The sequence below is a fragment of the Chiloscyllium punctatum genome, chromosome 39, assembly GCF_047496795.1.
Source record: "Chiloscyllium punctatum isolate Juve2018m chromosome 39, sChiPun1.3, whole genome shotgun sequence".
Lineage (NCBI taxonomy): Eukaryota > Metazoa > Chordata > Chondrichthyes > Orectolobiformes > Hemiscylliidae > Chiloscyllium > Chiloscyllium punctatum.
The window spans coordinates 47,453,865-47,479,538 of record NC_092777.1 but is presented as its reverse complement, the minus strand read 5'-3'; the positions used below and the strand labels follow the sequence as shown (position 1 = coordinate 47,479,538).

The 25,674-nt window shown below is 43.5% G+C and overlaps 1 protein-coding gene across 5 annotated transcripts in view; it reads left to right on the top strand.

Moving 5' to 3' along the window:
• wipi1 (WD repeat domain, phosphoinositide interacting 1) overlaps positions 1-25,674 on the top strand; it is a 96,790-nt gene that overhangs the window by 11,805 nt on the left and 59,311 nt on the right. For all 5 annotated transcript variants that reach the window (XM_072558628.1, XM_072558631.1, XM_072558626.1 and 2 more), the window contains exon 2: positions 1,875-1,957. In XM_072558628.1, the coding sequence (XP_072414729.1) occupies positions 1,875-1,957 (83 nt within the window). The remainder of the gene's footprint in view (positions 1-1,874; positions 1,958-25,674) is intronic.

Sequence of the window (25,674 nt, the reverse complement as noted above, 5' to 3'; positions counted from 1 at the left end):
CTGTTCTTGACTTGTGCAAAGCCATGAGGATCAACTTGCAAAAAATGTCTCAGCTTTCACAGACGGGACATTTCAGATATCACACCTGATTTTTTTATTCATAACATTGCTATATCCCACGTTGTTTTTGAACTTGTGGCTGAAACTAGCCAGAATGCTTCAATTTACATAAACTCCTGACCACATGTTCTGAGTGGCATGTAGTTGAACAACAATCTTTCATGAATGTGAGAGGTACAGTCCAAATAAATGTATTTAGTTTGTTACAAGGATGGGTGTTTCACAAGTTGTACCCCTCACTATGTAATAACTGTGCAAACAAGTACATCAGAGTCAGAAAGGCAGAAATCGCTGGAAAAATTCAACAAGTCTGCTGAGTCCTGCAGGTCCCTGGACCTGAAATGTTAACTCTGGTGTTCTCAAACCTGCTGGTTCCAGCAGGTTTGGCAGCATCTGTGGAGAGAAATTAGAGTTAACATTTCAGGTCCAGGGACCTGCTGGACTCAGCAGACTTGTTGAATTTTTCCAGCAATTCTGTTTTTGTGTCTGATTTCCAGCAGATGCAGTTCTTTCAGGTTTTTTTTTGTTTAAAGTCAAAAAGGCTGCAAAAGCTCATGTGTTATGTAATATTCATTCCATTCCGGTCTATGTGTGTGTCTAGATACAGAGAACATGGGCGGCACGGTGGCACAGTGGTTAGCACTGCTGCCTCACAGCGACAGAGACCTGGGTTCAATTCCCGCCTCAGGCGACTCTCTGTGTGGAGTTTGCACATTCTCCCCGTGTCTGCGTGGGTTACCTCCGGGTGCTCCGGTTTCCTCCCACACTCCAAAGATGTGCAGGTCAGGTGAATTGGCCATACTAAATTGCCCGTGTTAGGTAAGGGGTAGATGTAGGGGTATGGGTGGGTTGCGCTTCGGCGGGGCGGTGTGGACTTGTTGGGCCGAAGGGCCTGTTTCCACACTGTAAGTAATCTAATCTAATCTAATCAAGCATCTCCAAGACATTTTTGTTTTTAAAAATAGCAAGTTTATAGCAATATTAGATCTGTACCAATAATAATTTGTATGAATAATCTATGGCAAATCTGGGTTGGCACCGTGGCTGAGTGTTAAGCACTGCTGCCTCACAGTGCCAGGGACCTGGTTCGATTCCACCCTTAGGCTACTGTCTGGGTGGAGTTTGCATATGTGGCTTTCCTCTGACAGTCCAAAGATGTGCAGGTTAGGTGGATTGGCCATGCTAAATTGCTCATAGTATCCAAAGATGTGCAGGTTAGGTGGATTGGCCATGCTAAATTGCTCATATTATCTAAAAATGTGCAGGTTAGGTGGATTAGCCATGGGAAATGCAGGTATAGTGTAGAGGGTGGATCTGTGTGGGATGCTCTTCAGAGGGTTGGTGTGGATTTGATGGGCCAAATGGCCTGCTTTCACACTGTAGGGATTCTATGATTCTATGATTAAATCTGTATCAACCATGGTATGAAGAGTACCAGTACTGGGTCTGCATGAAACCTGGTACAAGTTGTACCATTATCAAATATGCATTAATGTTGGCCTTGAAAGTGTTACGGATTCATCATTGATCACGGAGAATATTAGCATTAGATATGGTTTATGAAAGAACCAATAGGAGGTGATATGAAATAGTGTCGGTACCTATTCTGTTGCTAAAATGCTATGGGAGTGAATGAGGATCTCCCCATTTGTTACCTGCATTCTTAGCCAGAAAGACTGATTGGCCTTTCCTAAAGAAAACAATGCAAAAGTCAACACTTCCGTTGAGTAAGGAAGACTGTAACGGACAGAAAATGAGAAGTCCGGCTCAAGTTATGTATTATATTGATACTTATTTTCTTGTTTGATTTGCAGATCCCTGGCAGTTGGTACTATCTCTGGTTATAAACTATTTTCATTGACTTCGGTGGACAGCTTGGAAGAAATCTACAAATGCAGTGAGTCACAGTTCTTTTAAAATTATGAACATTTGACAATGGAATACTACTACCTTTTTAATCTAGACTTTCGTTTGAGCAACCTCCTGTAAATGTCTAATCTTTGTAGTATATAAAATAGCAATTTTAGATTTATTTGTGGCACAGCAGCATTTTATGCATAATTCACTCTCATATGACAAACAGGTTCTTAAAAAATGTAGCTTCTCTACAGAAATGTAAATTTATTGTACAATGAAAGCAATAAGTGCCTGAAAGTGTTTCACCGATGTGAAATAACATGAAGGAGAGAGCATTGTGTTTTAATTTGGTTAGTGCATTTCATTATGGTCATAACCAATGGAATTGAACTCTTTCTGTTTTAAGAAGCACAACAGCAGGCATGATGAGCCAATCTGAAAGATGTCCACGTGTACAATACACCTTTAGCTATTCAGCTTCTAAAACACACCAAATTGTAAAATTAGAAGATCAGCAGTACTCTTGTACAGATTTTACACCGGCAACTTCAGTGTTTTAATCTTGGCCAAATTCTCATTTGACAAGAAAGGGCAAAGTTTAATCCACCCCAAGCACCCAGTCATCATAGAATCCCTACAGTGTGGAAGCAGGCCATTTGGCCCATCGAGTCCATACTGAACCTTCAAAGAGCATCCCATCTAGACCCACTCCCCCTCCACACTATCCCTGTAACCCTGCATTTCCCATGGCTAATCTACCTAGCCTGGACACTATGGGCAATTTAGCATGGCCAATCCACCTAACCTGCACATCTTTGGACTGTGGGAGGAAACCCGTGCGAAGACGGGGACAATGTGCAAACTCCTCAAAAACAGTTGCCACAGGGTGGAATTGAACATGGGTCCTGGGCACTGTGAGGCAGCAGTGCAAACCACTGAGTCACCATTGCCATCCCAGCTAGCACCTTTATCAAACAGACAAAGAAAATGTATATAAGCGAAATAATCCTGAGCAATTTTGAAAATTACAGGACAATATTTGCAATGGCAGGAGATTGGAGCTGAACTTAACTGTACATATTTATTAACCCACTTCAGCATGTACCAGACATTAGGACAATTGACCATCTAAATTCCAAAGTTTCAGTTTTTTTGAGTTTAGAATAAAAAATGCATATGATAGAAATGCTTTTTGGAGATGTTGAAAGTGAAAGCAGGAAAGTAGTAAAATGCTGACAAAATTTAACTTTCAAACTCTGGCTTTTTGCTGAGAAGTAAAGAGTCCCATTTATCTCTTCTGTTATCAGTGAGAGGTGACTCAACTAAGCAGCATTTTTGCCCAATATAGGTGAGGTTAAGCTGCATGCAGCTGATAGTGTAAATAAACCCAGTTCCCTTAGCCTGATGACATTGTAGGTCATCAAAACCTTGCTTTGTGGAGAAAAGTTCAATCTGATAAATGGGTTTGTGTGCAGGTTGGAGCAAGTACCATTAAAAATGTAAGTGCACAGGAACCTCACTCCGACCACCAACTTTCACATTTTGACTTTAGCGTGTTAGACTGCTTATATGAAGCCCCTTTGGGAGAGGTATTGCTTATTAGAATCATAGTCCTCCAGCATAGCAACATGCCCTTCAGCTCTCAAAGATATGCCAACCACCAAACACCAAACTACACAAATCCTATTAACCTGTACTTGGTCCATAATCTATTTTATCCATACATTTTAAATATTCATTGAGTTGCTTCCTAAGTATTGTGAGAGCAATTGCCTCCATTGCATCCTCAGGCAGCATCTTCTGTATTTCTACCAGTTTCTGGGTGAAAAAACCTTTTCCTCAGACTTCCTCTAAGCAACTTAGTCTTAAACCAAAGGGCATAAGTTTAAGTTGCAGAAATGTCTGCAGTGGGAGAGAGAGATTCTCATGATCTGCCCTATATATACCTCCCATAATCTTGTAAACCTCAATTACATTCCTCCTCCAACACATTCGCTCCAGGGAAAACAAGCCCACCTATCCAGTCTCTCCTCATAACTGAAACTTTTCATTTCCAGCAACATCCTGATGAATCTCCTCTGCACCTTCACCAGTGCAATCTCTTCCCTCTGATAGTGTGACAACCAGAACCGCACAGAGTATTCATTCTGTGGCCTAACGGATGCTCTATGAATTTACAACAAGACTTGCTTGTTTTTATATTGTGTCCCTAATGAAGGCAAGCATCCTGTATGCCTTCTTCACCATCCTGTATATCTGTGCTGACACCTTCATGGATCCATGGACTTGTACACTAAGGTCCCTTTGTTCCTCAATATTCCCTCATGACTTACCATTCATGTGTAAATCCTTCCTTTATTAGACTTTCCAAATGCATCAGCGTGCACTTATCAGAGCTGACCTCCATTGTTCTGCCCAAATTACCGGCTGATCAATAGCTATAGCAAACAACACTCAACAACACCACCAATTTTTGTGTCATCTGCAATCTTGCTAGTTATACCTTCTACATTCACATCCAAGCCATTAATGCACATTGCAAACATCAAGAGTTCCAGCACTGATCACTGTGATGCACTGTTGAACACAGGCTTCCAATCACAAAACCCACCCTCCGCTACCATCATTTGCCAACTTGCCTTGGATCCCATAGGCTCTTACCGTTTGGACCAGCCTTCATGTGGTTCCTTGTCAAAGGCCTTACCCAAATCCATGTAAACCACATAACTGCACTACCCCTCATCAAGACAGTTAGTCAACTATTCAAAAGGCAATTAAATTAGTCAGACCGTATCTCCCTCCAACAAATTGACTGATTCTAAGTGTTAAGTTGGAGCAGTATTGCAGCAAACTTTCCCAAGTTCAAAGTCCCATCTCCAATTTTCCTGGGCTTTATAAAAGCCACTAGTAAAAGCAAGGGTCAGACACACTGGCAATTGAAGCATCTGATTAAAACTGATGTAAAGACTGCAATAAAGACACATACAGAGTTCCTGCCTATTATTTGGAAAGGCTTTGTTCACTGTGCTTCTGCTGAGGGTTTACTTTCTTTGGAGTTTTTCTCAATCCCATCATGGTGGGAAGGCAGTCTTAGATCCAACCTCAGCAGGAACAATGTAAATAGTACTCATGCTGATATTTAGCTGCTATCAGCAGCCTGCTAATCAGTGACTTATTGCTGGAGAACAGAATTGGAAGCAGCAGTGGTCTGCAGCTCCTAGGAAGAATAACATGGCATATGGCCAGAGGATGAGCTACCTTGACATATCAGAGCAGCCGTGTTTCAGGAGTTCAATGATGTAGAGGTGTTGGTGTTAGACTGGGGTGGATAAGGTCAGAAGTCACACGACACCAGGTTATAATCCAACCTAAAGTGAAGTGATCTGATGAAGGGGCAGTGCTTTGAAAGTTTGTGATTTTAAATTAAACCTGTTGGACTATAACCTGGCATTGTGTGACTTCTGACCTCAGGAGTTCAAGGCTATTGAGTCAGGTAGGTGACAGATATCTGTATCTTCTAAGAAATAAACCTGATCCCCACTTGACCTGATGCCCACGTGTTAAAAACGATGGTTAACATGATCACTGTCTTCGACCTTTTTGCCTCTAGATCATTCCTGGACTCTGCTGGATATCCAGGATTTCCCAGTTTCATTCACAACAAATGACAAATGACTGATGGGTCATTTTTCAGGATCAGTAATTATGTGAATTTGTCTGTGATGACATCAATCAGAATTTGCAAGAAGTAAAAAATGTGTTGCTGGTAGGTTTCTCACAGGGAGATGTGAATTGCACACACAAATCTATGTTCCTGTAGGTCAGCTAGAAATATGTACCCACTGCATGGGCTTCTGCTCCATTACTGTGTAGCTGAGTGCAACCACAAGATGTTGGTACAAGTATGGACAATGGTTCTATGGAGCTGTCGTGATGTTTTCCCTCCTGTGACAGTTTACCTTCCTGAACCTCATTGAAGATGTCACTAGGAGATGAGAGAGACCCACTTCAAGCCTGGCCAGCAATACCTGTCAAAGTAAAAAATGTGAATGAAATGCAATGGCATTCCAGTGACTAAAGATGTCGTCAGCATGCTGAAGATATGTTTCGGGTATCATGGATGAATCTGGAGGTTACCTTCAGAACGCAACCAGGTTGTTCACAAGGTTGTGATGCATTGCATGGTTTGGAGTTGTAGGAGATGCAAGTCCTAAAACATCTTTGGATTCTTAGCTGGTTTCTTCCTCCTGTTGATAGTGCAGAGTATCCCTCTCTGATTTCTCGTTGGCCCCAGCATTCCATGTGTTAAACTGTGATAGCCTTTGACTACCCTGAATCTATCATGAAACCAATTTCTTTCTTTTTTTTTGTTTAAGGTTGTATTTCTACTGAATTGTGTCTTTAAATTGGCCCTTTAAATGCAGATTATGAGGTGAGGTGCTGTCATACATGTCATCATCTGCTGCTGCACCATTGCTTCTGAAGTAAAATGATAATAAAGCATTAAAATATCACACATGGGTGGAGTAACATTCCTTAGCAGTGGTTGCAACAGTTATTGGAAGACTGTGGATCTAAATGCATCTCTGAGTCATTAAGTGGTCCTGCAATTCTTGCACTGGGATAAGGGGACCAGTTTAACAAGATATATGTAAAGAGCCACTGTGACTCCATATAATACAGAGATCCAGATTGCCTACTAAGCCAGACCCCGTTCTGTGAAAACAGAGTCCTTTTGCATTGACGCTATGAACCTAGATGTAGTGCTAACACGAAAATCCAAGCAGTTTACGTTCATTAGCAAACTATCCCTTATTTAATGACTCAGCTGCTCTCAGATGCTTGCTTCCCACAATGTTTTGTTCCCAAAGACATGCACTAACTCCTTCTGTCAAAGTGTGTCCTTGCATGTAAAGTGATGTCTTATATGTACAAGGCATGTAATTGAGAAATAGAAGGGTCACAGGATAGATGCAAAGGGGATAGACCCAGGCCCTCCACTACTTCTTCTCCAACAGACCCAACCAGTCCGCCTCCACCAGTACTCTCCTCCGCCTCGCCCAATTGGTCCTCACCCTCAATAACCTTTCCTTTAAACTCCTCCCATTTCCTCCAAATCAAGGGGGTGGCCATGGGCACCTGTGTGAGCTCCGGTTATGCCGGCTTTTTTTTTGGCTATATTGAACAGTCCCTCTTCAGTACCTGCACAGGCACTGTGTGCCAACTCTTCCATCATTACATCAATGACTGCATCGGTGCAGCGTCATGTACCCAGGCTGAACTGGAGCAGTTCATCGACTTCGCCCACAACTTCCTTTCCACCCTCAAATTCACTTGGTCCATCTCGGACACCTCCCTCCCCTTTCTTGACCTCTCTGTTTCCATCTCCAGCGACAGTCTCCAGACGGACATTTACTACAAACCCACAGACTCCAGTAACTACCTGGACTACACCTCCTCCCACCCAGTATCCTGCAAGAACTCCATCCCATTCTCCCAACTCCTCTGCCTCCCCCACATCTGCTCAGACAAGGAGACATTCCACTTGCAAGAATCCCAGATGTCCACCTATTTCAAACAACGTGCTTTTTGTCCCCATGTCATCCAGACAGCCTTCTGCTGCACCACCTCCATCCCCTGTTGCACTGCTGTAAACCATCCCCCCCCCCATGTAATAAAGACAGAGTATCCCTTGTCCTCCCCTAACATCCCACCAGTCTTCACATCCAAACCATCATCCTTAAACACTCCCGCCAACTCCAACTAGACCCCACCACCAAGTACATCTTCCCCTCCTCACCCCTCTCGGCCTTCCATAAGGACCATTCCCTTCGACAGTCCTTGATTTGTGCTGCTCTCCCCACCATCCTTCACGAACCCCCTGCAACTGGAAAAGATGCAAAACCTGCTGGTACAGCACCCTCTTACCTCCATCCGGGCCCCAAACAGTCCTTCCAGGTTAGACGGAAGTTTACCTGCCTCTCCTCCAACCTAGTTTACTGCAAAAGGTCTCCCAATGCATCGGGGACACTGAACGTAAAGTTAGGGAACTGTTCACCAAGCATTGTAGTCGGGTCTGCAGGGGCTGACTGTCCATTTCAATCCCCCCCAACCACTCCCTTTCCGAAATGACCATCCTTGGCCTCCTCCCTTGCCACAATGAACCACATTGCAGATTGGAGGAACAACACCTCGTCTTCTGCCTGGCAGCCTACAGCCCGAAGGACTCAACATTGAGTTCTCCAATTTCAAATAACCTCCCTTCCCATCCCTTCCACTCCTCCCTGCCACCAACTGGGCCCATTCCTCCCATTGACCAATCAGATTGTACCCTCTATCAGTCTTCACCTATCCCCACTTCACCACCCTGCCCCCCCCCACCCCTTTATCTGCAGCTCCCCATCCACCCACCCCCAGTCCTGAGAAAGGGTTACACCTGGAAAGCTGACTTCTCCACATCCTGATGCTGCCTGGCTTGCTGTGTTCTTCCAGCCTCCTGCCTGTCTATTTTGGATTTCAGCATCTGCAGTTTTTTTGTCTCCGTGTAAGAGTGGAATCAGTTCAGGCATTCAGTTTAGGACTAGCTGTCAGTTCAGAGTAATTCTCGGCAGCATCATAGCCACAATCCAGGACAAATCCAGGCTGTGTTTCCTCTAACCAGAATTCCCCTTTACAGACAACAAATGGGGTTGGAGCTTCTCCAAAGACTAACTCTAATCCGTATCAATCATTTCAACTGGCTTCTGTCACTTGCTGAGCATCGGGCTGTCATAGTCATGGAGAGGATAAGTCAGAGCAGCAACCAAAAACGTCACCGGGGTGTTTCATAAAGAAATCTTGGAAGTTGTTCAGTTCAGAAGGCAAATCAGCTTTGAGACAGGCCTGCCACAGAATAATGCTTATTTGTGACCTCTGCTCACATTTGCTGCAGTACCTTGGGTTTCTAAAGTGCCTTAAACATGGTAAACACCTCAAATCTTCACAAAAACAAAATGGACACTGCGCCATAGGAAGTGATATCGTGGAAAGGAGGACTGTTTGGTCACCGACTGCTTAGAATAAGTACTTTGTTCATTTTTTTGAAGACTGACAAGTGCAGTTTAATCAGTATTACTCTGCATCCTTGTAGGGAACAGTGAGTGCCTATTCCAGTGCCAAGTAATCCTTGAGACATACAGGAATCCATTGTATCATAATTTATCCAGCCAAGCATGCATTTACAAAGGGAACATTTCCAATCGCCATCAATAAGTCACAGAATCGGACTGTAACATTCGCCAGATCCCGTGTTATTACCATGTATACTTTATTAGCTTCTTTCATTCTCACTGAGTTGAAAATATCAGATATTTATTTAGTACCTTATCATGTTTCACAGGAAACCTTTCAAAGTAGCCCCATCTAAACTACTTTTTAAGCTTACTTGCTGCTGTTACATAATTGGAGTCAAAATTAAAGTAGACTTCCTACTCTTAGCTTTTCAAGTCTTTAAAATGTGGATCTCAGCATATTCTTATTCTTTTCTTTCCTTCCATAATTTTTAGGTTTGCACATCTGACGTTTGGCGTCACTTCATCACTAATGAATTGCAAATTTGAGCTCTAGCACTGGTAGTTCCAGTGTTAAAGAAGCCCTCTGAGCCAAAAAAGGATGGAGACCTTCCTCCAATAATATCTGTGTGGCCTGCACTGATTGGTATATTGCACATGGTGCAAGTGTGGCTATTAATGTGTACGTCACGGAGAAGGCAGATCAAGACTCCAATCAGTGTCTAACACTAGCTTGATGCCTGATCAGACATTTTGAACTGTACTTACTCCTGCTGACACTTTTCCTTAATAACACACAATGTAACTTGTGTTCAGCTACTTGAGGGACTCCCACAATGGCACGATATAAAGGAATCACCATTCAACTTAGAGGTCAGGTGCCTTAAACTACCTTCTTGCTGCGAGAGTTGATAAAAGTGTTGAAGGTGTTGCTGGAAGTTGAGACTACCACAGGGGAGTGGTGCAGTCAGTGTGTTTGAAATCACAGGGCTTACTGCTGCATCTGGTCAGACCACATTTGAAGTATTGTGTGTGGTTTTGGGTCCCATATCTGAGGAAGAGTGCACTGGCCCTGGAGTGTGTTCGGAGGAGCTTCACGAGAATGGTCACAGGAATGAAAAGCTTAACGCATAAGGCAATTGAGGACTCTGGGTTTATACTCTATGGAGTTTAAAAGGAGGAGAGGGATCTAATTGAAACATATAGAATACTGAATGGCCTGAGTAGATGTTGGGAAAATGTTTCCATTGGTAGGAGAGACTAGGACCCAAGGTCATAGCTTTAGAGTAAAGGGAAGGTCTTTTAGAAGGAAGATAAAGTGAAACCTCTTCAGCCAGAAAGTGGTGAATCTGTGGAATTCATTCCCACACAAGACAATGGAGGCCAGGCCATTGAATATGTGAGATAGATAGGTTCTTAAATATCAAGGGGATCAAGGGTTATGGGGAGAATGGGATTGAGAAACTTATCAGGCATGATTGAATGATGGAGCAGACACGATGGGCTGAATGGCCTAATTTCTGCTCCTACTTCTTATGGTCTTATCTCCTGTTGGGAGGCAGCAACCTGACAAAATGGAGTAGAGGTAGTCGATAAGACCAGCTTCTCTTCGAGTTAGAAGGAGAGGAGGGCTCAGAACAGGAAGCTGTATTCACCAAGAGTCTTCAAAGAGAACTTGTCAAACTGCACCTCAACTGAGAGCAGTAAATCTCAGCTGACAGCAATGTCACAGCCTGGACCAGCAGCTTCAGAGTAGGGTAAGGTCCACATGTTCATGATTATCAATGTCAGCAGCACCTTCAATTTCCATACCACCGATCCTTCTAGGCTGGAAAAGATATTGCTAATATATTATAGTTCATCATTTTTATTCACTTGTGGGCTGCAGGTGTCACTGACTGGGCCAGCATTTATTAGGCAAAAGTGAGGACTGCAGATGCTGGAAACCAGAGTTCAGATCAGAGAGGTGCTGGAAAAGCACAGCAGGTCAGGCAGCATCCGAGGAGCAGGAAAATCGACGTTTTGGGCAAAAGCCCTTCATCAGGAATAGAGGCAGGAAGACTCCAGGGTCGAGAGATAAATTGGGGAGGGGGGGTGATGGGGCTGGGGAGAAGGTAGCAATGAGTACAATAGGTGAATGGGGGTGGGGATGGAGGTGATAGGTCAGAGAAGAGAGTGGAGCGGAGAGGTGGGAAGGAAGATTGGCAGGTAGGACAGGTCATGAGCTGGAAGGTTGGAACTGAGGTAAGGTGGGGGGAGGGAAATGAGGAAACTGTGAAATCCACATTGATGCCCTGGGGTTGAAGTGTTCTGAGGTGGAAGATGAGGCGTTCTTCCTCCTGGCATCAGGTGGTGAGGGAGCGGCGGTGGAGGAGGCCCAGGACCTAGGCATTTATTGCCCATCCCTGGTTGTCCTTTAGAAGGTGGTGGTGAGCTGTCTTCTTGAACAGCTGCAGTCTATGTGCAGAAGGTAAACACACAATGTGTTGGGAGGGAATTTCAGGATTTTGACTTGGCGAAAGTGTAAGAATGGTGATATATTTCCAAGTCAGGATGGTGACTGGCTTGGAGAGGAACTTGCAGATGGTTCCCATGTATCTGCTGTGTGTCCTTCCAGATGGAAGTGATCATGGGGTTTGGAAGGTGCTATCTAAGGATCTTTCGTGATTTTGTTTCGTGCATCTTGTAGATACAACATACTGTTGCTACTGAGAATTGGTGGTGGAGGGAGTGGATGTTCTTGATGTGGTGTCAATTAAAGGGGCTGCTTTATCCTGAAAAGTGTCAAGCTTCTTGAGTGTTATTGGAGCTGCACTCCTCCTGACATGTGCCTTGTAGATGATGGACAGGCTTTGGGAGTCAGGAGGTGAGTTACTTAATGCAGTATTCCCAGCCTCTGACCTGCTTTTGTAGCCACTGTGTTTATGGGTGAATCTAGTTGGGTATCTGGACAATCCTATCCCCCCCGGGATGTTGATAATGCAGAATTCAGTGATGGTAATGCCATTGACTGTCAAGGGGCAGTGGTTAGATTGTCTCTTCTTGGAGATGGTTATTGCCTGGCATTTGTGTGGCGTGAAAGTTGCTTGCCAGTTTTCAGCCCATGCCTGGATGTTCTCCAGGTCATGTGCTTTGGAACATGGACTGCTTAGTATCTGAGGAGTTGCGAATGATACTGAACATTGAACAATCATTGGCGAACAATCCCAGTTCTGATCTTGTGATGGTAGGAATGTCATTGTTGAAGTTACTGAAGATGGTTGGGCCTAGGACACCAGAACACAAACCTGAGATGCAGAGATGTCATGGACCTGAGATGACTGACCTCCAACAAGAACAACACTCTTCCTGTGTGCCAGATACAACTCCAACCAGCAGAGATTTCCCCCTAAAACCCATTCATTCTAGTTTTGATCAGGCTGCTTGATGCCACACTTGGTCAAGTGCGGCCTTGATGTCACCTCATCTTTGAATTCTGCTCTTTGTCAATGTTTGAACCAAGGCTATAATTCGTTCAGGAATTGAATGGCAGAACCCAGACTGGGTTTCAGTGAGCAGCCAGCTCAGTTCACAAAGAACATGGATTCTTTTATTCTCCAACTTGCCTTGGGTCCAGAGGGCCATTCTAATTGGTCATAGAGATGTACAGCATGGAAATAGACCCTTCGGTCCAACCCGTCCACGCCAACCAGATATCCCAACCCAATCTAGCCCCACCTGCCGGCCCTGCCACATATCCCTCCAAACCCTTCCTATTCATATACCCATCCAAATGCCTCTTAAATGTTGCAATTGTACCAGCCTCCGCCACATCCTCTGACAGCTCATTCCATACACCTACCACACTCTGTGTGAAAAAGTTGCGCCTTAGGTCTCTTTTATATCTTTCCCCTCTCAACCTAAACCTGTGCCTTCAAGTTCTGGACTCCCCGACCCCAGGGAAAAGACTTTGTCTATTTATCCTATCCATGCCTCTCATAATTTTGTAAACCTCTATAAGGTCACCCCTCAGCCTCTGACGCTCCAGGGAAAACAGCCCCAGCCTGTTCAGCCTCTCCCTGTAGCTCAGATCCTCCAACCCTTGTAAATCTTTTCTGAACCCTTTCAAGTTTCACAACATCTTTCCGATAGGGAGGAGACCAGAATTGCATGCAATATTCCAACAGTGGCCTAACCAATGTCCTGTACAGCCGCAACATGACCTCCCAACTCCTGTACTCAATACTCTGACCAATAAAGGAAAGCATACCAAACACCTTCTTCACTATCCTATGTACCTAAGACTCCACTTTCAAGGAGATATGAACCTGCACTCCAAGGTCTCTTTGTTCAGCAACACTCCCTAGGACCTTACTATTAAGTGTATAAGTTCTGCTAAGATTTGTTTTCCCAAAATGCAGCACCTCGCATTTATCTGAATTAAACTCCATCTGCCACTTCTCAGTCCATTGGCCCATCTGGTCAAGATCTTGTTGTAATCTGAGGTAACCCTCTTTGCTGTCCACTACACCTCCAATTTTGGTGTCATCTGCAAACTTACTAACTGTACCTCTTATGCTCACATCCAAATCATTTATGTAAATGACAAAACGTAGAGGGCCCAGCACCGATCCTTGTGGCACTCCACTGGTCACAGGCCTCCAGTCTGAAAAAAACCCTCCACCACCACCCTCTGTCGTCTACCTTTGAGTCAGTTCTGTATCCAAATGGCTAGTTCTCCCTGTATTCCATGAGATCTAACCTTGCTAATCAGTCTCCCATGGGGAACCTTGTCGAATGCCTTACTGAAGTTCATATAGATCACATCTACCCCTCTGCCCTCATCAATCTTCTTTGTTACTTCTTCAAAAAGCTCAATCAAGTTTGTGAGACATGATTTCCCACACACAAAACCATGTTGACTATCTCGAATCAGTCCTTGCCTTTCCAAATACATGTACATCCTGTCCCCCAGGATTCACTCCAACAATTTGCCCACCACCAAGGTCAAGCTCACCATTCTATAGTTCCCTGGCTTGTCTTTACCGCCCTTCTTAAACTGTGGCACCCGTTAGCCAACCTCCAGTCTTCCGGTACCTCGCCTGTGACTATCAATGATACAAATATCTCAGCAAGAGACCCAGCAATCACTTCTCTAGCTTCCTACAGAGTTCTCAGGTACACCTGATCAGGTCCTGGGGATTTATCCACCTTTAACCGTTTCAAGACACCCAGTACTTCCTCCTCTGTAATCTGGACATCTTGCAAGATGTCACCATCTTTTTCCCTACAGTCTATATCTTCCATATCCTTTTCCACTGTAAATACTGATGCAAAATATTCATTTAGTATCTCCCCCATTTTCTGTGGCTCCACACAAAGGCTGCCTTTCTGATCTTTGAGGGGCCCTATTCTCTCCCTAGTTACCCTTTTGTCCTTAAAATATTTGTAAACAGCCTTTTGGATTCTCCTTAATTCTATTTGCCAAAGCTATCTCATGTCCCCGTTTTGCCCTCCTGATTTCCCTCTTAAGTATACTCCTACTTTCTTTATACTCTTCTAAGGATTCACTCGATCTATCCTGTCTATAGCTGACATATGCTTCTGCTCATAGTATTCCCTCAATTGCACCTCATTTGACCTCCAACATGGGTTCAGATTTTTCTGGATCCCAGAAATCGGCTGTGGATTTTGCCCGCCTCCCTAAATGCTAGTCTTAAGCACATCCTTGTCTATCACAAGTGCTGTACTTCAAATTGTTACTTTTATCTCTTTTCCCAGCTTTTCTTATGAATCATCGTGTATTCTGCTGTCATCTCCTTCCCACTCTGTATGTGCAGTCACGATTCCTTTGATGTGCAAAAGGCACACGTTGTTTGAAAGTAAATGACTCTGAAAGAGTTGTAGGGAACAGCACAGAATTCGCATCTATCTTACAGCATTGCTGCCAGCAAAGCCAGCACTTTATGTTGTTTGTTAAGATCATGCTTCTTTCTCAGAAAGCACCATAACCTATTGGAGGAGACATGGAGATAACATGTTGCGCCACTGAGTGGTGAGAAAAAATCTTGCATCTGTTTAACATGTGATGAATTTCTGATCTCGCCTGTTATTATTAGAATCCCTACAGTGTGGAAGCAGGCAGTTTGACCCATCGAGTCAGCACCGCCCCCCCCCAAAGAGAATCCCATCCAGACCCAGTCCCACCTCCATCTTACCCCCGCATTTCCCATGGCAAATCTACTGAGCCTACACATCACTCGACACTATGGACGGTTTAGCACAGCCAACCCACTTATCCTGCACATCCTTGAACTATGGGAAGAGGCTGGAACACCGGGAGGAGACCCACACAGACACTGGGAGGATGTGCAAACTCCACACAAACCGTTACCCGAGGGTGGAATTGAACTGGGTTCCTGGCGCGTGAGTCAGCAGTGCTAACCACTGAGCCACCTCAAATGCTGTCATTTAAGTTTGTGAACGGAAGGTCAAGATGTTCTTGCAGAGATGGATCAGAATGCAGCTTGCATAGGAAACAATGGATAAGGGCTGGGGCTAGAAGTTATATTAGTTATTTTTAAAGGAAAAAGAGTTTACTTAACTTATGGCTAATGTCTTTTCCCAATTGTAGTATCCAGGAAATTAATGCTTTTTGTGTGTTGTGGCTTTGTTTAATAGGGTTAATAATTTTGAAGACACTATTGAATTCTTCTGATTTTGCTTCCATGTCCATCTACCCCTATATCTCAACACAAATATAGAAGATAATGTTATGATGTGACTGTATCTGCTAATAAGAGTCAGTAAGAATGAAGAAGTAATCACAAAAACCAATGGAGATAAGGAATTCACTTTGGTGTGACTTTAGTTTCACTTTTCTTTGAGTTAAGTAAGTTGTGCCGAGGATCAAGAATAATCTTCCAGGAATCATTTAGTGTCTTGCACCCCAGTGCTAAAGACTTTGCTGAGTGGCTGCAGCTTGGACAGGAGAAAGTTCAAGGAGCTCTGAAGATGAGGAACTTGTAGCACTATCAACAAAAAGTGGGGATATGGGTCGAGAAGCTTGATTGCTCTTTGAAACAGCTGACACATATATGTTATGGAGCACCATGTCATAATGCAGTGTCATAGCTAAGAACTAATATCTCATGGACTTTGCAGCACAGAAGCTAATCATTTAACCCAACATATCACTAATGTTTATGTTACACACATGACTCCTCCTACCCCACAATGGACAACTAGCCATTTGGATACAGAACTGGCTCGAAGTTAGAAGACAGAAGGTGGTGGTAGAGAGTTGCTTTTCAGACTGGAGGCCTGTGACCAGTGGAGTGCCACAAGGATTGGTGGTTCACTACTTTTCATAATTTTTATGAATGATTTGGATGTGAAAACATAGGAGGTACAGTTAATAATTTTGCAGATGACACAAAAATTGGAAGTGTAGAGGACAGTGAAGAAGATTACCTTAGAGTTCAACAGGATCTTGATCAGATGGGCCAATGAGCTGAGGAGTGGCAGATGGAGTTTAATTAAGATAAATACAAGGTTGCTGCATTTTGGAAAAGCAAATCAAAGCAGGACTTATACACCTTAATGGTAAGGCCCTGGGAAGTGTTGCTGAACAATGAGACCTTGAAGTACAGCTTCATATTTCCTTGGAAGTAGAGTTGCAGGTAGATGGGATAGTGAAGAAGGCATTTGGCATGCTTTCCTTTATCGGTCAGAGTATTGAGTGTAGGAGTTGGGAGGTCATGTTGTGGTTGTACAGAACATTGGTTGCAGCTGTACAAAACTGTTGAAAATTGCGTACCATTCTGGTCTCCTTCCTATTGGAAGGATGTTGTGAAACTTGAAAGGACTCAGAAAAGATTTACAAGGATGTTGCCAGGGTGCAGGATATGAGCTATAAGGAGAGGCTGAATAGGTTGTGGCTATTTTCCCTGAAGTTTCTGAGGCTGAGGGGTGACATTATAGAGGTTTATAAAATCATAAGGGGCATGGACAGGATAAATAAACAAAGTCTTTTCATTGGGGTGGGGGAGTCCAGAACTAGAGCATATAGGTTTAGGGTGAGAAGGAAAAGATATAAAATAAACGACCTAAGAGGCAACTTTTTCACACAGAGGGTGGTGCGTGTATGGAATGAGCTGCCAGAGGAACTGTTGGAAGCTGGTACAATGCAGCATTTAAAAGGCAACTGGATGGGTACATGAATAGGAAGGGTTTAGAGGGATATGGGCCATGTGCTGGCAAATGGGGCTAGATTAGGTTAGGATATCTGGTTGGCACAGACAAGTTGGACTGAAGGGTTTGTTTCTGGCAGTACATCTCTATGACTCTGGACTCCATTCAACACTTCCCTGCATATCACCCGATACATTTCTTTCTCATTTACATGCTTACCAAGTTGCCCCTCAAATGTATTTATTCTATTTACTTCAACTACCTGATATGATCGTAAATTTCAAAATATAACTACTCTTTTTGGATAAGGAAATTCACTCTGAATTCCTTAATGAATTTATCTGTTTTATATTTATGACCTCTAGATTTTGGCACTGTCAAATTTACCTCCTTTCACTGTTCTATTTTGTTTTGTTACTGTAGACTCTGACATCAGTAGCAACCCCTCCCACACACTGTTGCAACTTTCCAGTCTCTCCCAGCCCCTTAGAGGTGCTCTGTCTCCACCCCTGTCTGACCCCTTCCGGTGCCCCATCTCCCCTCCGCTCTCTGTGTCAAGCGTAAGGCCATTCAGGGAACCACCCTCACACTCTTGTAGCTCCCCGACTGGTCAAAAGGTGGCTCTCCTCTCTCCCTGCAAACTTTAGAGACATAGGCTGCTCTCAGCCATGGCCCCCAGAGTCAGTAAAACAGCATCAGACTCTGCGGCCTCTGGCCTCTTGTCTATGGCTTTGTGCCTTTCCAGCTCCACATCCCCTTCTTAGCTACTGAGCTGCCCACTGTTCCTCCAATCACAGATCATCTCCACCCCCTCCCTCCCTCAATCATTTGACCAATCAGCAGCAAGCATGGGAGTGAACCAGCCTTTGTTTGGAGGAGCAGCTACTTAGTATTTCCTTCCATTTGTCTATTGGTTACTTTTCTCTGATTTGTTGCTGCCATGAGTGAACTTTCCTGGGTGGTTTGGAGACTCCTAGAGGCTGATTCACCTGCTCCAATGTGATTCTACGTGCTTCATTATTAATCAGTTCACCATCCTCTACAATAAGTCAGGAACCATGCTTCACAATTGCAATATGACTACAGCAAGCAGTATTTTTCTTGAAGACTATCTTTAAATGTCTACATTCCATGCACACTGACAATAAATTATAATACTTTTTGAAATACACAAAATGGAGATCAGACGATGTGGAACCAGAAAGATAGGTGTGAAGCAGCAATCTCTTCAAATGCTTCCGTTATCGTGGTTATGTGGTCCATGTAAGCTGTACAGTCACTCTATTGCTATAAACAGTGACCAGACCTCCTGTCCCAGACTCTTGATGGGTGATCTTCATATTTCCTCAGCCTCTCAATCTTGCCTTCATGCTTAGGATTAATAACATCGCTGCTTAGCAACACGGTAAGCCCTTTTTGTTCCAAATAATGATCTCACAATAGGTCACATGAACAATGTGAACCCAAAGTAGAGGTTTATTATTTACATCTTCCCTATCAAACCCCTTCATCGTGAGTGAGGCTCTCTACTGTATCACCTTTCTTTTTATTTAGAGAAAATTCATTTTATTTCTAACAGGGTCAATGCTGCAGATCTGGGAGCATTCTAGTCATTCTTTGGCATGTCTTTTCTTGTTATAGGAAAGTTTAACTGACTTGGAGATTTGAGGTCTGAGTGCTTGGAAATCGGATTATGTGCTCTGGCATCTATATTATCAGCTCACCACCTGCAGTAATATTCTTGGTAGCTTGTATTTCAGTACAATTATTTTATACACAGTTGAGGAGGTGGCACCATGTGCTTGCTGGAGCATAATAGTGAGTAGGATTACAGGCTTAAAGGGAATCTGCGAATGTTAATTTGGGTATTAAATAACACTGGACGCATCAATGTGGAGCTCTACATTTTATAAGCCAGCATGTCGTGACTTGAAGAGTCATGGGGATGGGATTTCTAGCCTTGCATTATGATATGAACACACCGAGCGTATTTGGATTACTGTCAGAGGGAATCTGGGAACTTGTCACCCCTCTTGAACTTTGGATGTCCGAACAAAAGAGGGACTTAAAAACACTCACTAAAAATTGAACCTAAATGAAACTAGAATATCACTGCTTTAGGGCTTGGCAGTAGCTATATTGGATAGTTTGGTAATTTAGTTACTGGACTGGGAATCCCACTGGTCCAGATATAAAAGTTCAAATTCTGTTATGGCAGTTGGGATGTTCAAATTAGTTCATTAAATCCATTTGGAACGGAAATCAATTCTATTCATGAAATACTGGATTGTTGTAAAAATTCATCAGATTCTCAAATATCCTTTTGTGATGGAAATCTGTTGTCCTTACCTACGGTGGCTATATGTGACTCCATCCTTCAACTTTGTGATTGACTTTAATTGTCCTGTAAAATGGCCGTGTTATACAGTTACAAAAACTGTAAGAAGAATACAACGAGATAGACAGTTTGGTGCCAGACAAGACAAAGTTACACCTACATACAGTCAATTCTTCAAAGTCTTCCTCTTTAATGTTTTGGAACTTGTGCTAGAATGTAGAGAGCTGACAACAGGCTACTGAAACAACATTCTGGATTAGTGGTGCTGGAAGAGCACAGCAGTTCAGGCAGCATCCAAGTAGCTTCGAAGTCGACGTTTTGGGCAAAAGGCCTTCATCAGGAATGAAGACAGTGAGCCTGAAGCGTGGAGAGATAAGCTAGAGGAGGGAGGGGGTGGGGAGAAAGTAGCATAGAGTAGAATGGGTGAGTGGGGGAGGGGATGAAGGTGATAGGTCAAGGAGGGGAGGGTGGAGTGGATAGGTGGAAAAGAAGATAGGCAGGTAGGGCAAGTCCGGACAAGTCTTTGGGACAGTTACTGAGCTGGAAGTTTAGAACTAGGGTGAGGTGGGGGAAGGGGAAATGAGGAAACTGTTGAAGTCCACATTGATGCCTTAGGGTTGAAGTGTTCTGAGGCGGAAGATGAGGCGTTCTTCCTCCAGGCGTCTGGTGGTGAGGGAGCGGCGGTGAAGGAGGCCCAGGACCTCCATGTCCTCGGCAGAGTGGGAGGGGGAGTTGAAATGTTGGGCCACGGGGCGGTGTGGTTGATTGGTGCGGGTGTCCCGGAGATGTTCCCTAAAGCTCTCTGCTAGGAGGCGCCCAGTCTCCCCAATGTAGAGGAGACCGCATCGGGAGCAACGGATACAATAAATGATATTAGTGGATGTGCAAGTAAAACTTTGATGGATGTGGACAGCCTGATCGTGTCATATTTACACAATCACATCTTTCTGCCAGCATCCTAGACTTCTCCTTCACCATGCTTGTAAAGTTCTATCCTATTGTTGGATAGATCCCCCAGAGTTGGTAACATGATGGTTGTGTACAGCTGGTAAGGATTAGTCATAGGAATCCTTATCATTGACTCTGAACCCCATGAAATTTCATGGTAGCAGGTCAGACATGGGCAGGAAAGCCTCCTGCAAATTGCTATGTACATCCCTCATTCAGGTGTTGAATCAGTGCATTCCCAAGTTGGAGGAAGCAATATGTGTCATGCCAGAGGATTTAGTCTGAGTGAGGGCTTTGAACATCTATTACTGAGTGTCTGAATCCTGTCACCAAGACTAGCTTGGTAACACTATTACTAACTAAGTTAGTTGAACCTTGAAGAACCTATGTGACATATTAGCTTCCAACAGGTGATGGAAAAGCTGACACAAAGTAAAAATAACTTGACCTTCTCCTCACTAAATACCTATCAGAGATGCGTCTGTTCATGACAGTATTAATAGGAGTTATCACTGCACACTGTGTGGTGTTGAAGTCTCATCTTCACACTAAGGATACCCTCCAGTTCTGTTGTGAAACATCACCAACTAATTGAGATGGGTTGAGAACATCTAACAACTTAACTGAGGCTCTGTGAACAAGCAGCAGCATAATTATATGCCAGTCCAATTTATAAACTCATGGGCCAGCTTTTCCTTCACTCCGTGACTACCAACTAACCAGGAGACCAACCTGATTCAGTGAAGAGTATAGAATAACAAGGATGTGCACTAAAAATGGAAAATCACCTTGATATATTTACAGTGCACATGTATTTACAGCATATTAAACAGCAGGGACAGCACATTATAAATAGCACTAAGCAATTTTGCAATCAACGATTCTGGTCTGACATTTGCTGTCATGCTCATCCAACTTTGACTGGTGATGACAATTAAACAATAAGAGGAAGAGACTTTATAGCATCCCCACCTTCATTGATGACCAAGCAGAAGATGAGATTGAAGCTTTTGTAGACATCCTCAGCTAGAAGCGTTGAGTGGATGTCTTGTTTCAGTCTCCTCCTCTGGTCCCTACCCTCAGTGGCACTATACTTCAGTCAATTAGAGTCACTTCACATGAGCTCAATAAATGGCTTAAGGCACTGGATAAAGCAGAGTGTTGGTCTCAACAATTGTTGAAAGCCTGTACTCCAAACATAGTCCCACCCCAAGCCAAGTACTTTCCATACACTTACTATATAGGCATCAATTTGGAAAATTGCCCAGATATGTCTTCACCATAAAATGGAAGATAAACCTAATTGAGTCAAATTCACTTATTCTCAGTCATCAGAAAAGTAATGGAGGGGTATCGTTGCTAATACTATGAGACCACCAGCTGCAAGTTCCCCTCATCCACCGTCTTGACTTCAAAATGTCTCACCTGTCCATCATCATCAGTGGGTGAAAATCCTCAAACTCAATACCTGAAAGACTTTGGATGTACCGACACAAGACACACTGCAGTTGGTCAAGCAGGTGATCACCACTCTCTGAAGGACAATTAGAGATGGGAATTTGTGTCATTGCCAGTGATGCTCATGTCCCATGAGAAATATAAAACACACTGGTAATCGCAATGCAAGATGAATTATGTGGAAGAGGCAGTGGAGAACAACTTGCACCTCTGAAGCTGAAGATGCTTTGAGGATACAAGAGGAAATAGAAATCAGCTGTGAAAATAAAGAGCAGGGAGAAACAGGCAGAGTATTTCTTGGACAGTGCTGTTCCTTTTATTTGCTGTTGTGTTAAATTGAGTAAACAACGTAGGGTGCAGCACTGGCAGCAACAGCCAGCTTAGTGAAGTGAGAGTCAACTTTGGCCTCAGCTTTCATGTGATGTGTAAGACGTCTCCCCCTGACCTGGGGGAGGGTTACGTTGGGCCTTGGCATCTTTACACTTGTAGGGAGAAAACCATGCAAGAAAATGTTAAACTTCTCCTAGTCATTTGCTCCTTGTCATCACTTCCTTCCTACTGCAAATGGTTTAAAGTATAGAAATGTAGAGTGGAACTTTCCACAGCTCTGTGCCATTGGTGGGGCCTTGCACACACACTGGGTGATGTACCAGAAAATCAGCAGTAAAATAAGGAATAGCAGTCATTATAGTGTTATATCCAAATATACATAGCTACGTGGTAGGTGATGCACCTAACAATTAAGAAATCCTCTGCTATCTGCTAAATGTTTTTAAATACAGATCCTGTTTTTCATGGTTGCAAAATTCCTGACTGTACAAATGATTTTAATAAGACATGATTAACTTTGGCTCATGGGTGATATTAACTGTGAATCAGAATATAATGGTTCTTTCTCAATATGAACTGTGCCTCTGTGTGAATGAATTGTGTAACGTCACACTATCTAGTAAGTTACATTTATAGGTGGCTGCATTTAAGGCAAACAACATCAATAGACGCAGCACCATGTGCTCGTTTATTTTATTCACGGGATGTGGAGGTCGTCGCTGGGGCAGCTGTTTTTTTATTCATTCTTGGGATGAGGGCGTCGCTGGCTAGGCCAGCTTTTATTGCCCAATCCTGATTTTTCAGAGGGTAGTTAAGAGTCAACAACACAGCCATGGTCTGGAGTCACACATAGGCCAGAGCAGGTAAGGATAGCACGTTACCTATCCTAAAGGATAATCGTGACCTGGATGGACTTTTACAACAATAGACAAGGGTTACATGCTCACCATTAGTGCGATGCTTTATCAGACTTTGGTTTCATTGTCTGTTGTGGTAGGATTTGAACTCTTCACCCTAGCCTGGCCCTCTGAATTATTAGTTCAGTGACATTCCCATTATGCCACTACCTGCCCACATGTGCAAATTGAACAATCCCAAGATCAGTGCAATCCCACACCCAGTCAGTGAGCAACATTCACGTCACTGGTTTCAATCTTGATAGTAGGGAAGATAAGCAGAACGTTTTGGAATAATTGATCAGCGCCTGTTTGGAGTGTTATAAATCCTGGGAACGTGCTGGGGTGTAATAGCAATTTGGGATGTGTGGCTATTTTTAATAGTGTCCTGCATTCAGAACACACATTGTGATCATGGATCATACTTGTTGCTTTGTCATCTCTCGGAACTGATTCATATTGGAACATGATCCTACAGGATGGTGGAAGCCCTGCAGTATCCAAATGTTCCACAGATGTAAAAAGCTAAATGAAACAGTGAGGTCTTGGAACTCTGGGGACCAGCAGTAACAAAAATCAAGTAAATTACCCATGGGTGATCTGCAATGTGGGGAAACTCTCATCCACTGGGATTCTCTCAATTTCAATGAACTATCCAAGTTCCAGTGAAGAGTTTATTGCAAAGTATTTTCACTGCGGAAACTGATTGTTCATTACAAATAGACTCTGCTGTCATTAATGCTGCTCATGAACCGCCTCCCAATCTTGTTCATCTCAGTTCATCAACATATTCCATTCTCCCTCAAGTGCTTACCTAACTTTGTCTTAAATGCATCAATGCAGTTTGCCATCAATGCTGGTTCCTAGTGGATTTTCAGGTCAGCCATGATTTCTCTGAATAGGAGCAAAATCAATACGCTGAATACCCCTACTTCTGCTTCTACACCTTACGGTGCCATCTGTGCTTTGTTGCGTTAGTCCCCTGGATGCATCACGGTTTGGTACAGCAACTGCTCTGCCCAGCATCTTGAGAAGCTACAGAAAGTTGTGAACACAGCCCAGACCATCATGGAAGCCAACCTTACAGCCAGTGACTCCATCTACACTTCTCTTTGCTACATAAAGGCAGCTAGCATCATCAAAGACCCCACCCACAGCAGTCATCATCTCTTGCAACCTCTCCTGTTGAGCAGAAGATACAAAAGCTTAAATACTTGTACCAACAGATTCGACAACAGCTGCTTCCCCGCTGTTATTAGACTTCTGAAATGGACGTCTCAAGTTTCAAATCTAATATTAATCTTGTTTTGTACACTTTCTTTACAGCTGTAATTTTTTATTGCGTGTCAGTCACCCTGTAATGTTTGGATGTTATGATCTGCTGTACTGTATGCAAAACAAAATTTTTCACTGCACTTAGGTACATATTACAATGACAAATCAAATCAAATCAAAATTTTATTCTTCACTGGAAACTGACACCAAGACATTGTATGTAAAGCCGTGAGAGTGATCAGTAATCTATAATGATGTGCAACTTTTGTCTGCCTGCACTTTTCTGATTTATTCAATGGGTTGATTTGATGGATGGAGCCTGATGCACATGGGGTGCCTAGAGAGCTGGAGCATGCATGGAGGTATAAAGGGGTTTACTGCTATGTAAACCTGACTCTAATCACACACTCCCACCACTGAATGGTAGGAGTTTATTATTTGAAATATGAAAAACAAAAGTAGAATATATTACTTTATAATAGGGACTGAATTAGAAACTATACTTTGTCTTGATGGCTATGTGCAAGTCATAGAGTCATAGAGATGTACAGTATGGAAACAGACTCTTTGGTCCAACCAGTCCACACCAACCAGATATCCCAACCGAATCTAGTCCCACTTGCAAGCACCCGGCCCATATCCCTCCAAACCCTTCCTATTCGTATACCCATCCAAATGCCTCTTAAATGTTGCAATTGTACCAGCCTCCACCACATCCTCTGGCAGCTCATTCTATACACGGGCCACCCTCTGTGTGAAAAGGTTGCCCTCTAGGTCTCTTTTATATCCTTCCTCTCTCACCCTAAACCTATGCCCTCTAGTTCTGGACTCCCCAACCCCAGGGAAAAGACTTTGCCTATTTACCTATCCATGCCCCTCATAATTTTGTAAACTTCTATAAGGTCACCCCTCAGCCTCTGACGCTCCAGGGAAAACAGCCCCAGCCTGTTCAGCCTCTCCTTATAACTCAAATCCTCTAACCCTGGCAACATCCTTGTAAATCTTTTGTGAACCCTTTCAAGTTTCACAACATCTTTCCGATAGGAAGGAGACGAGAACTGCATGCAATATTCCAACAGTGGCCTAACCAATGACCTGTACAGCCTCAACATGATCTCCCAACTCTTGTACTCAATACTCTGACCAAGGAGCTATGAACCTGCACTCCAAGGTCTCTTTGTTCAGCAACCTTACCATTAAGTCTATAGGTGCTGCTAAGATTTGCTTTCCCGAAATGCAGCACCTCTCATTTATCTGAATTAAACTCCATCTGCCACTTCTCAGCTCATTT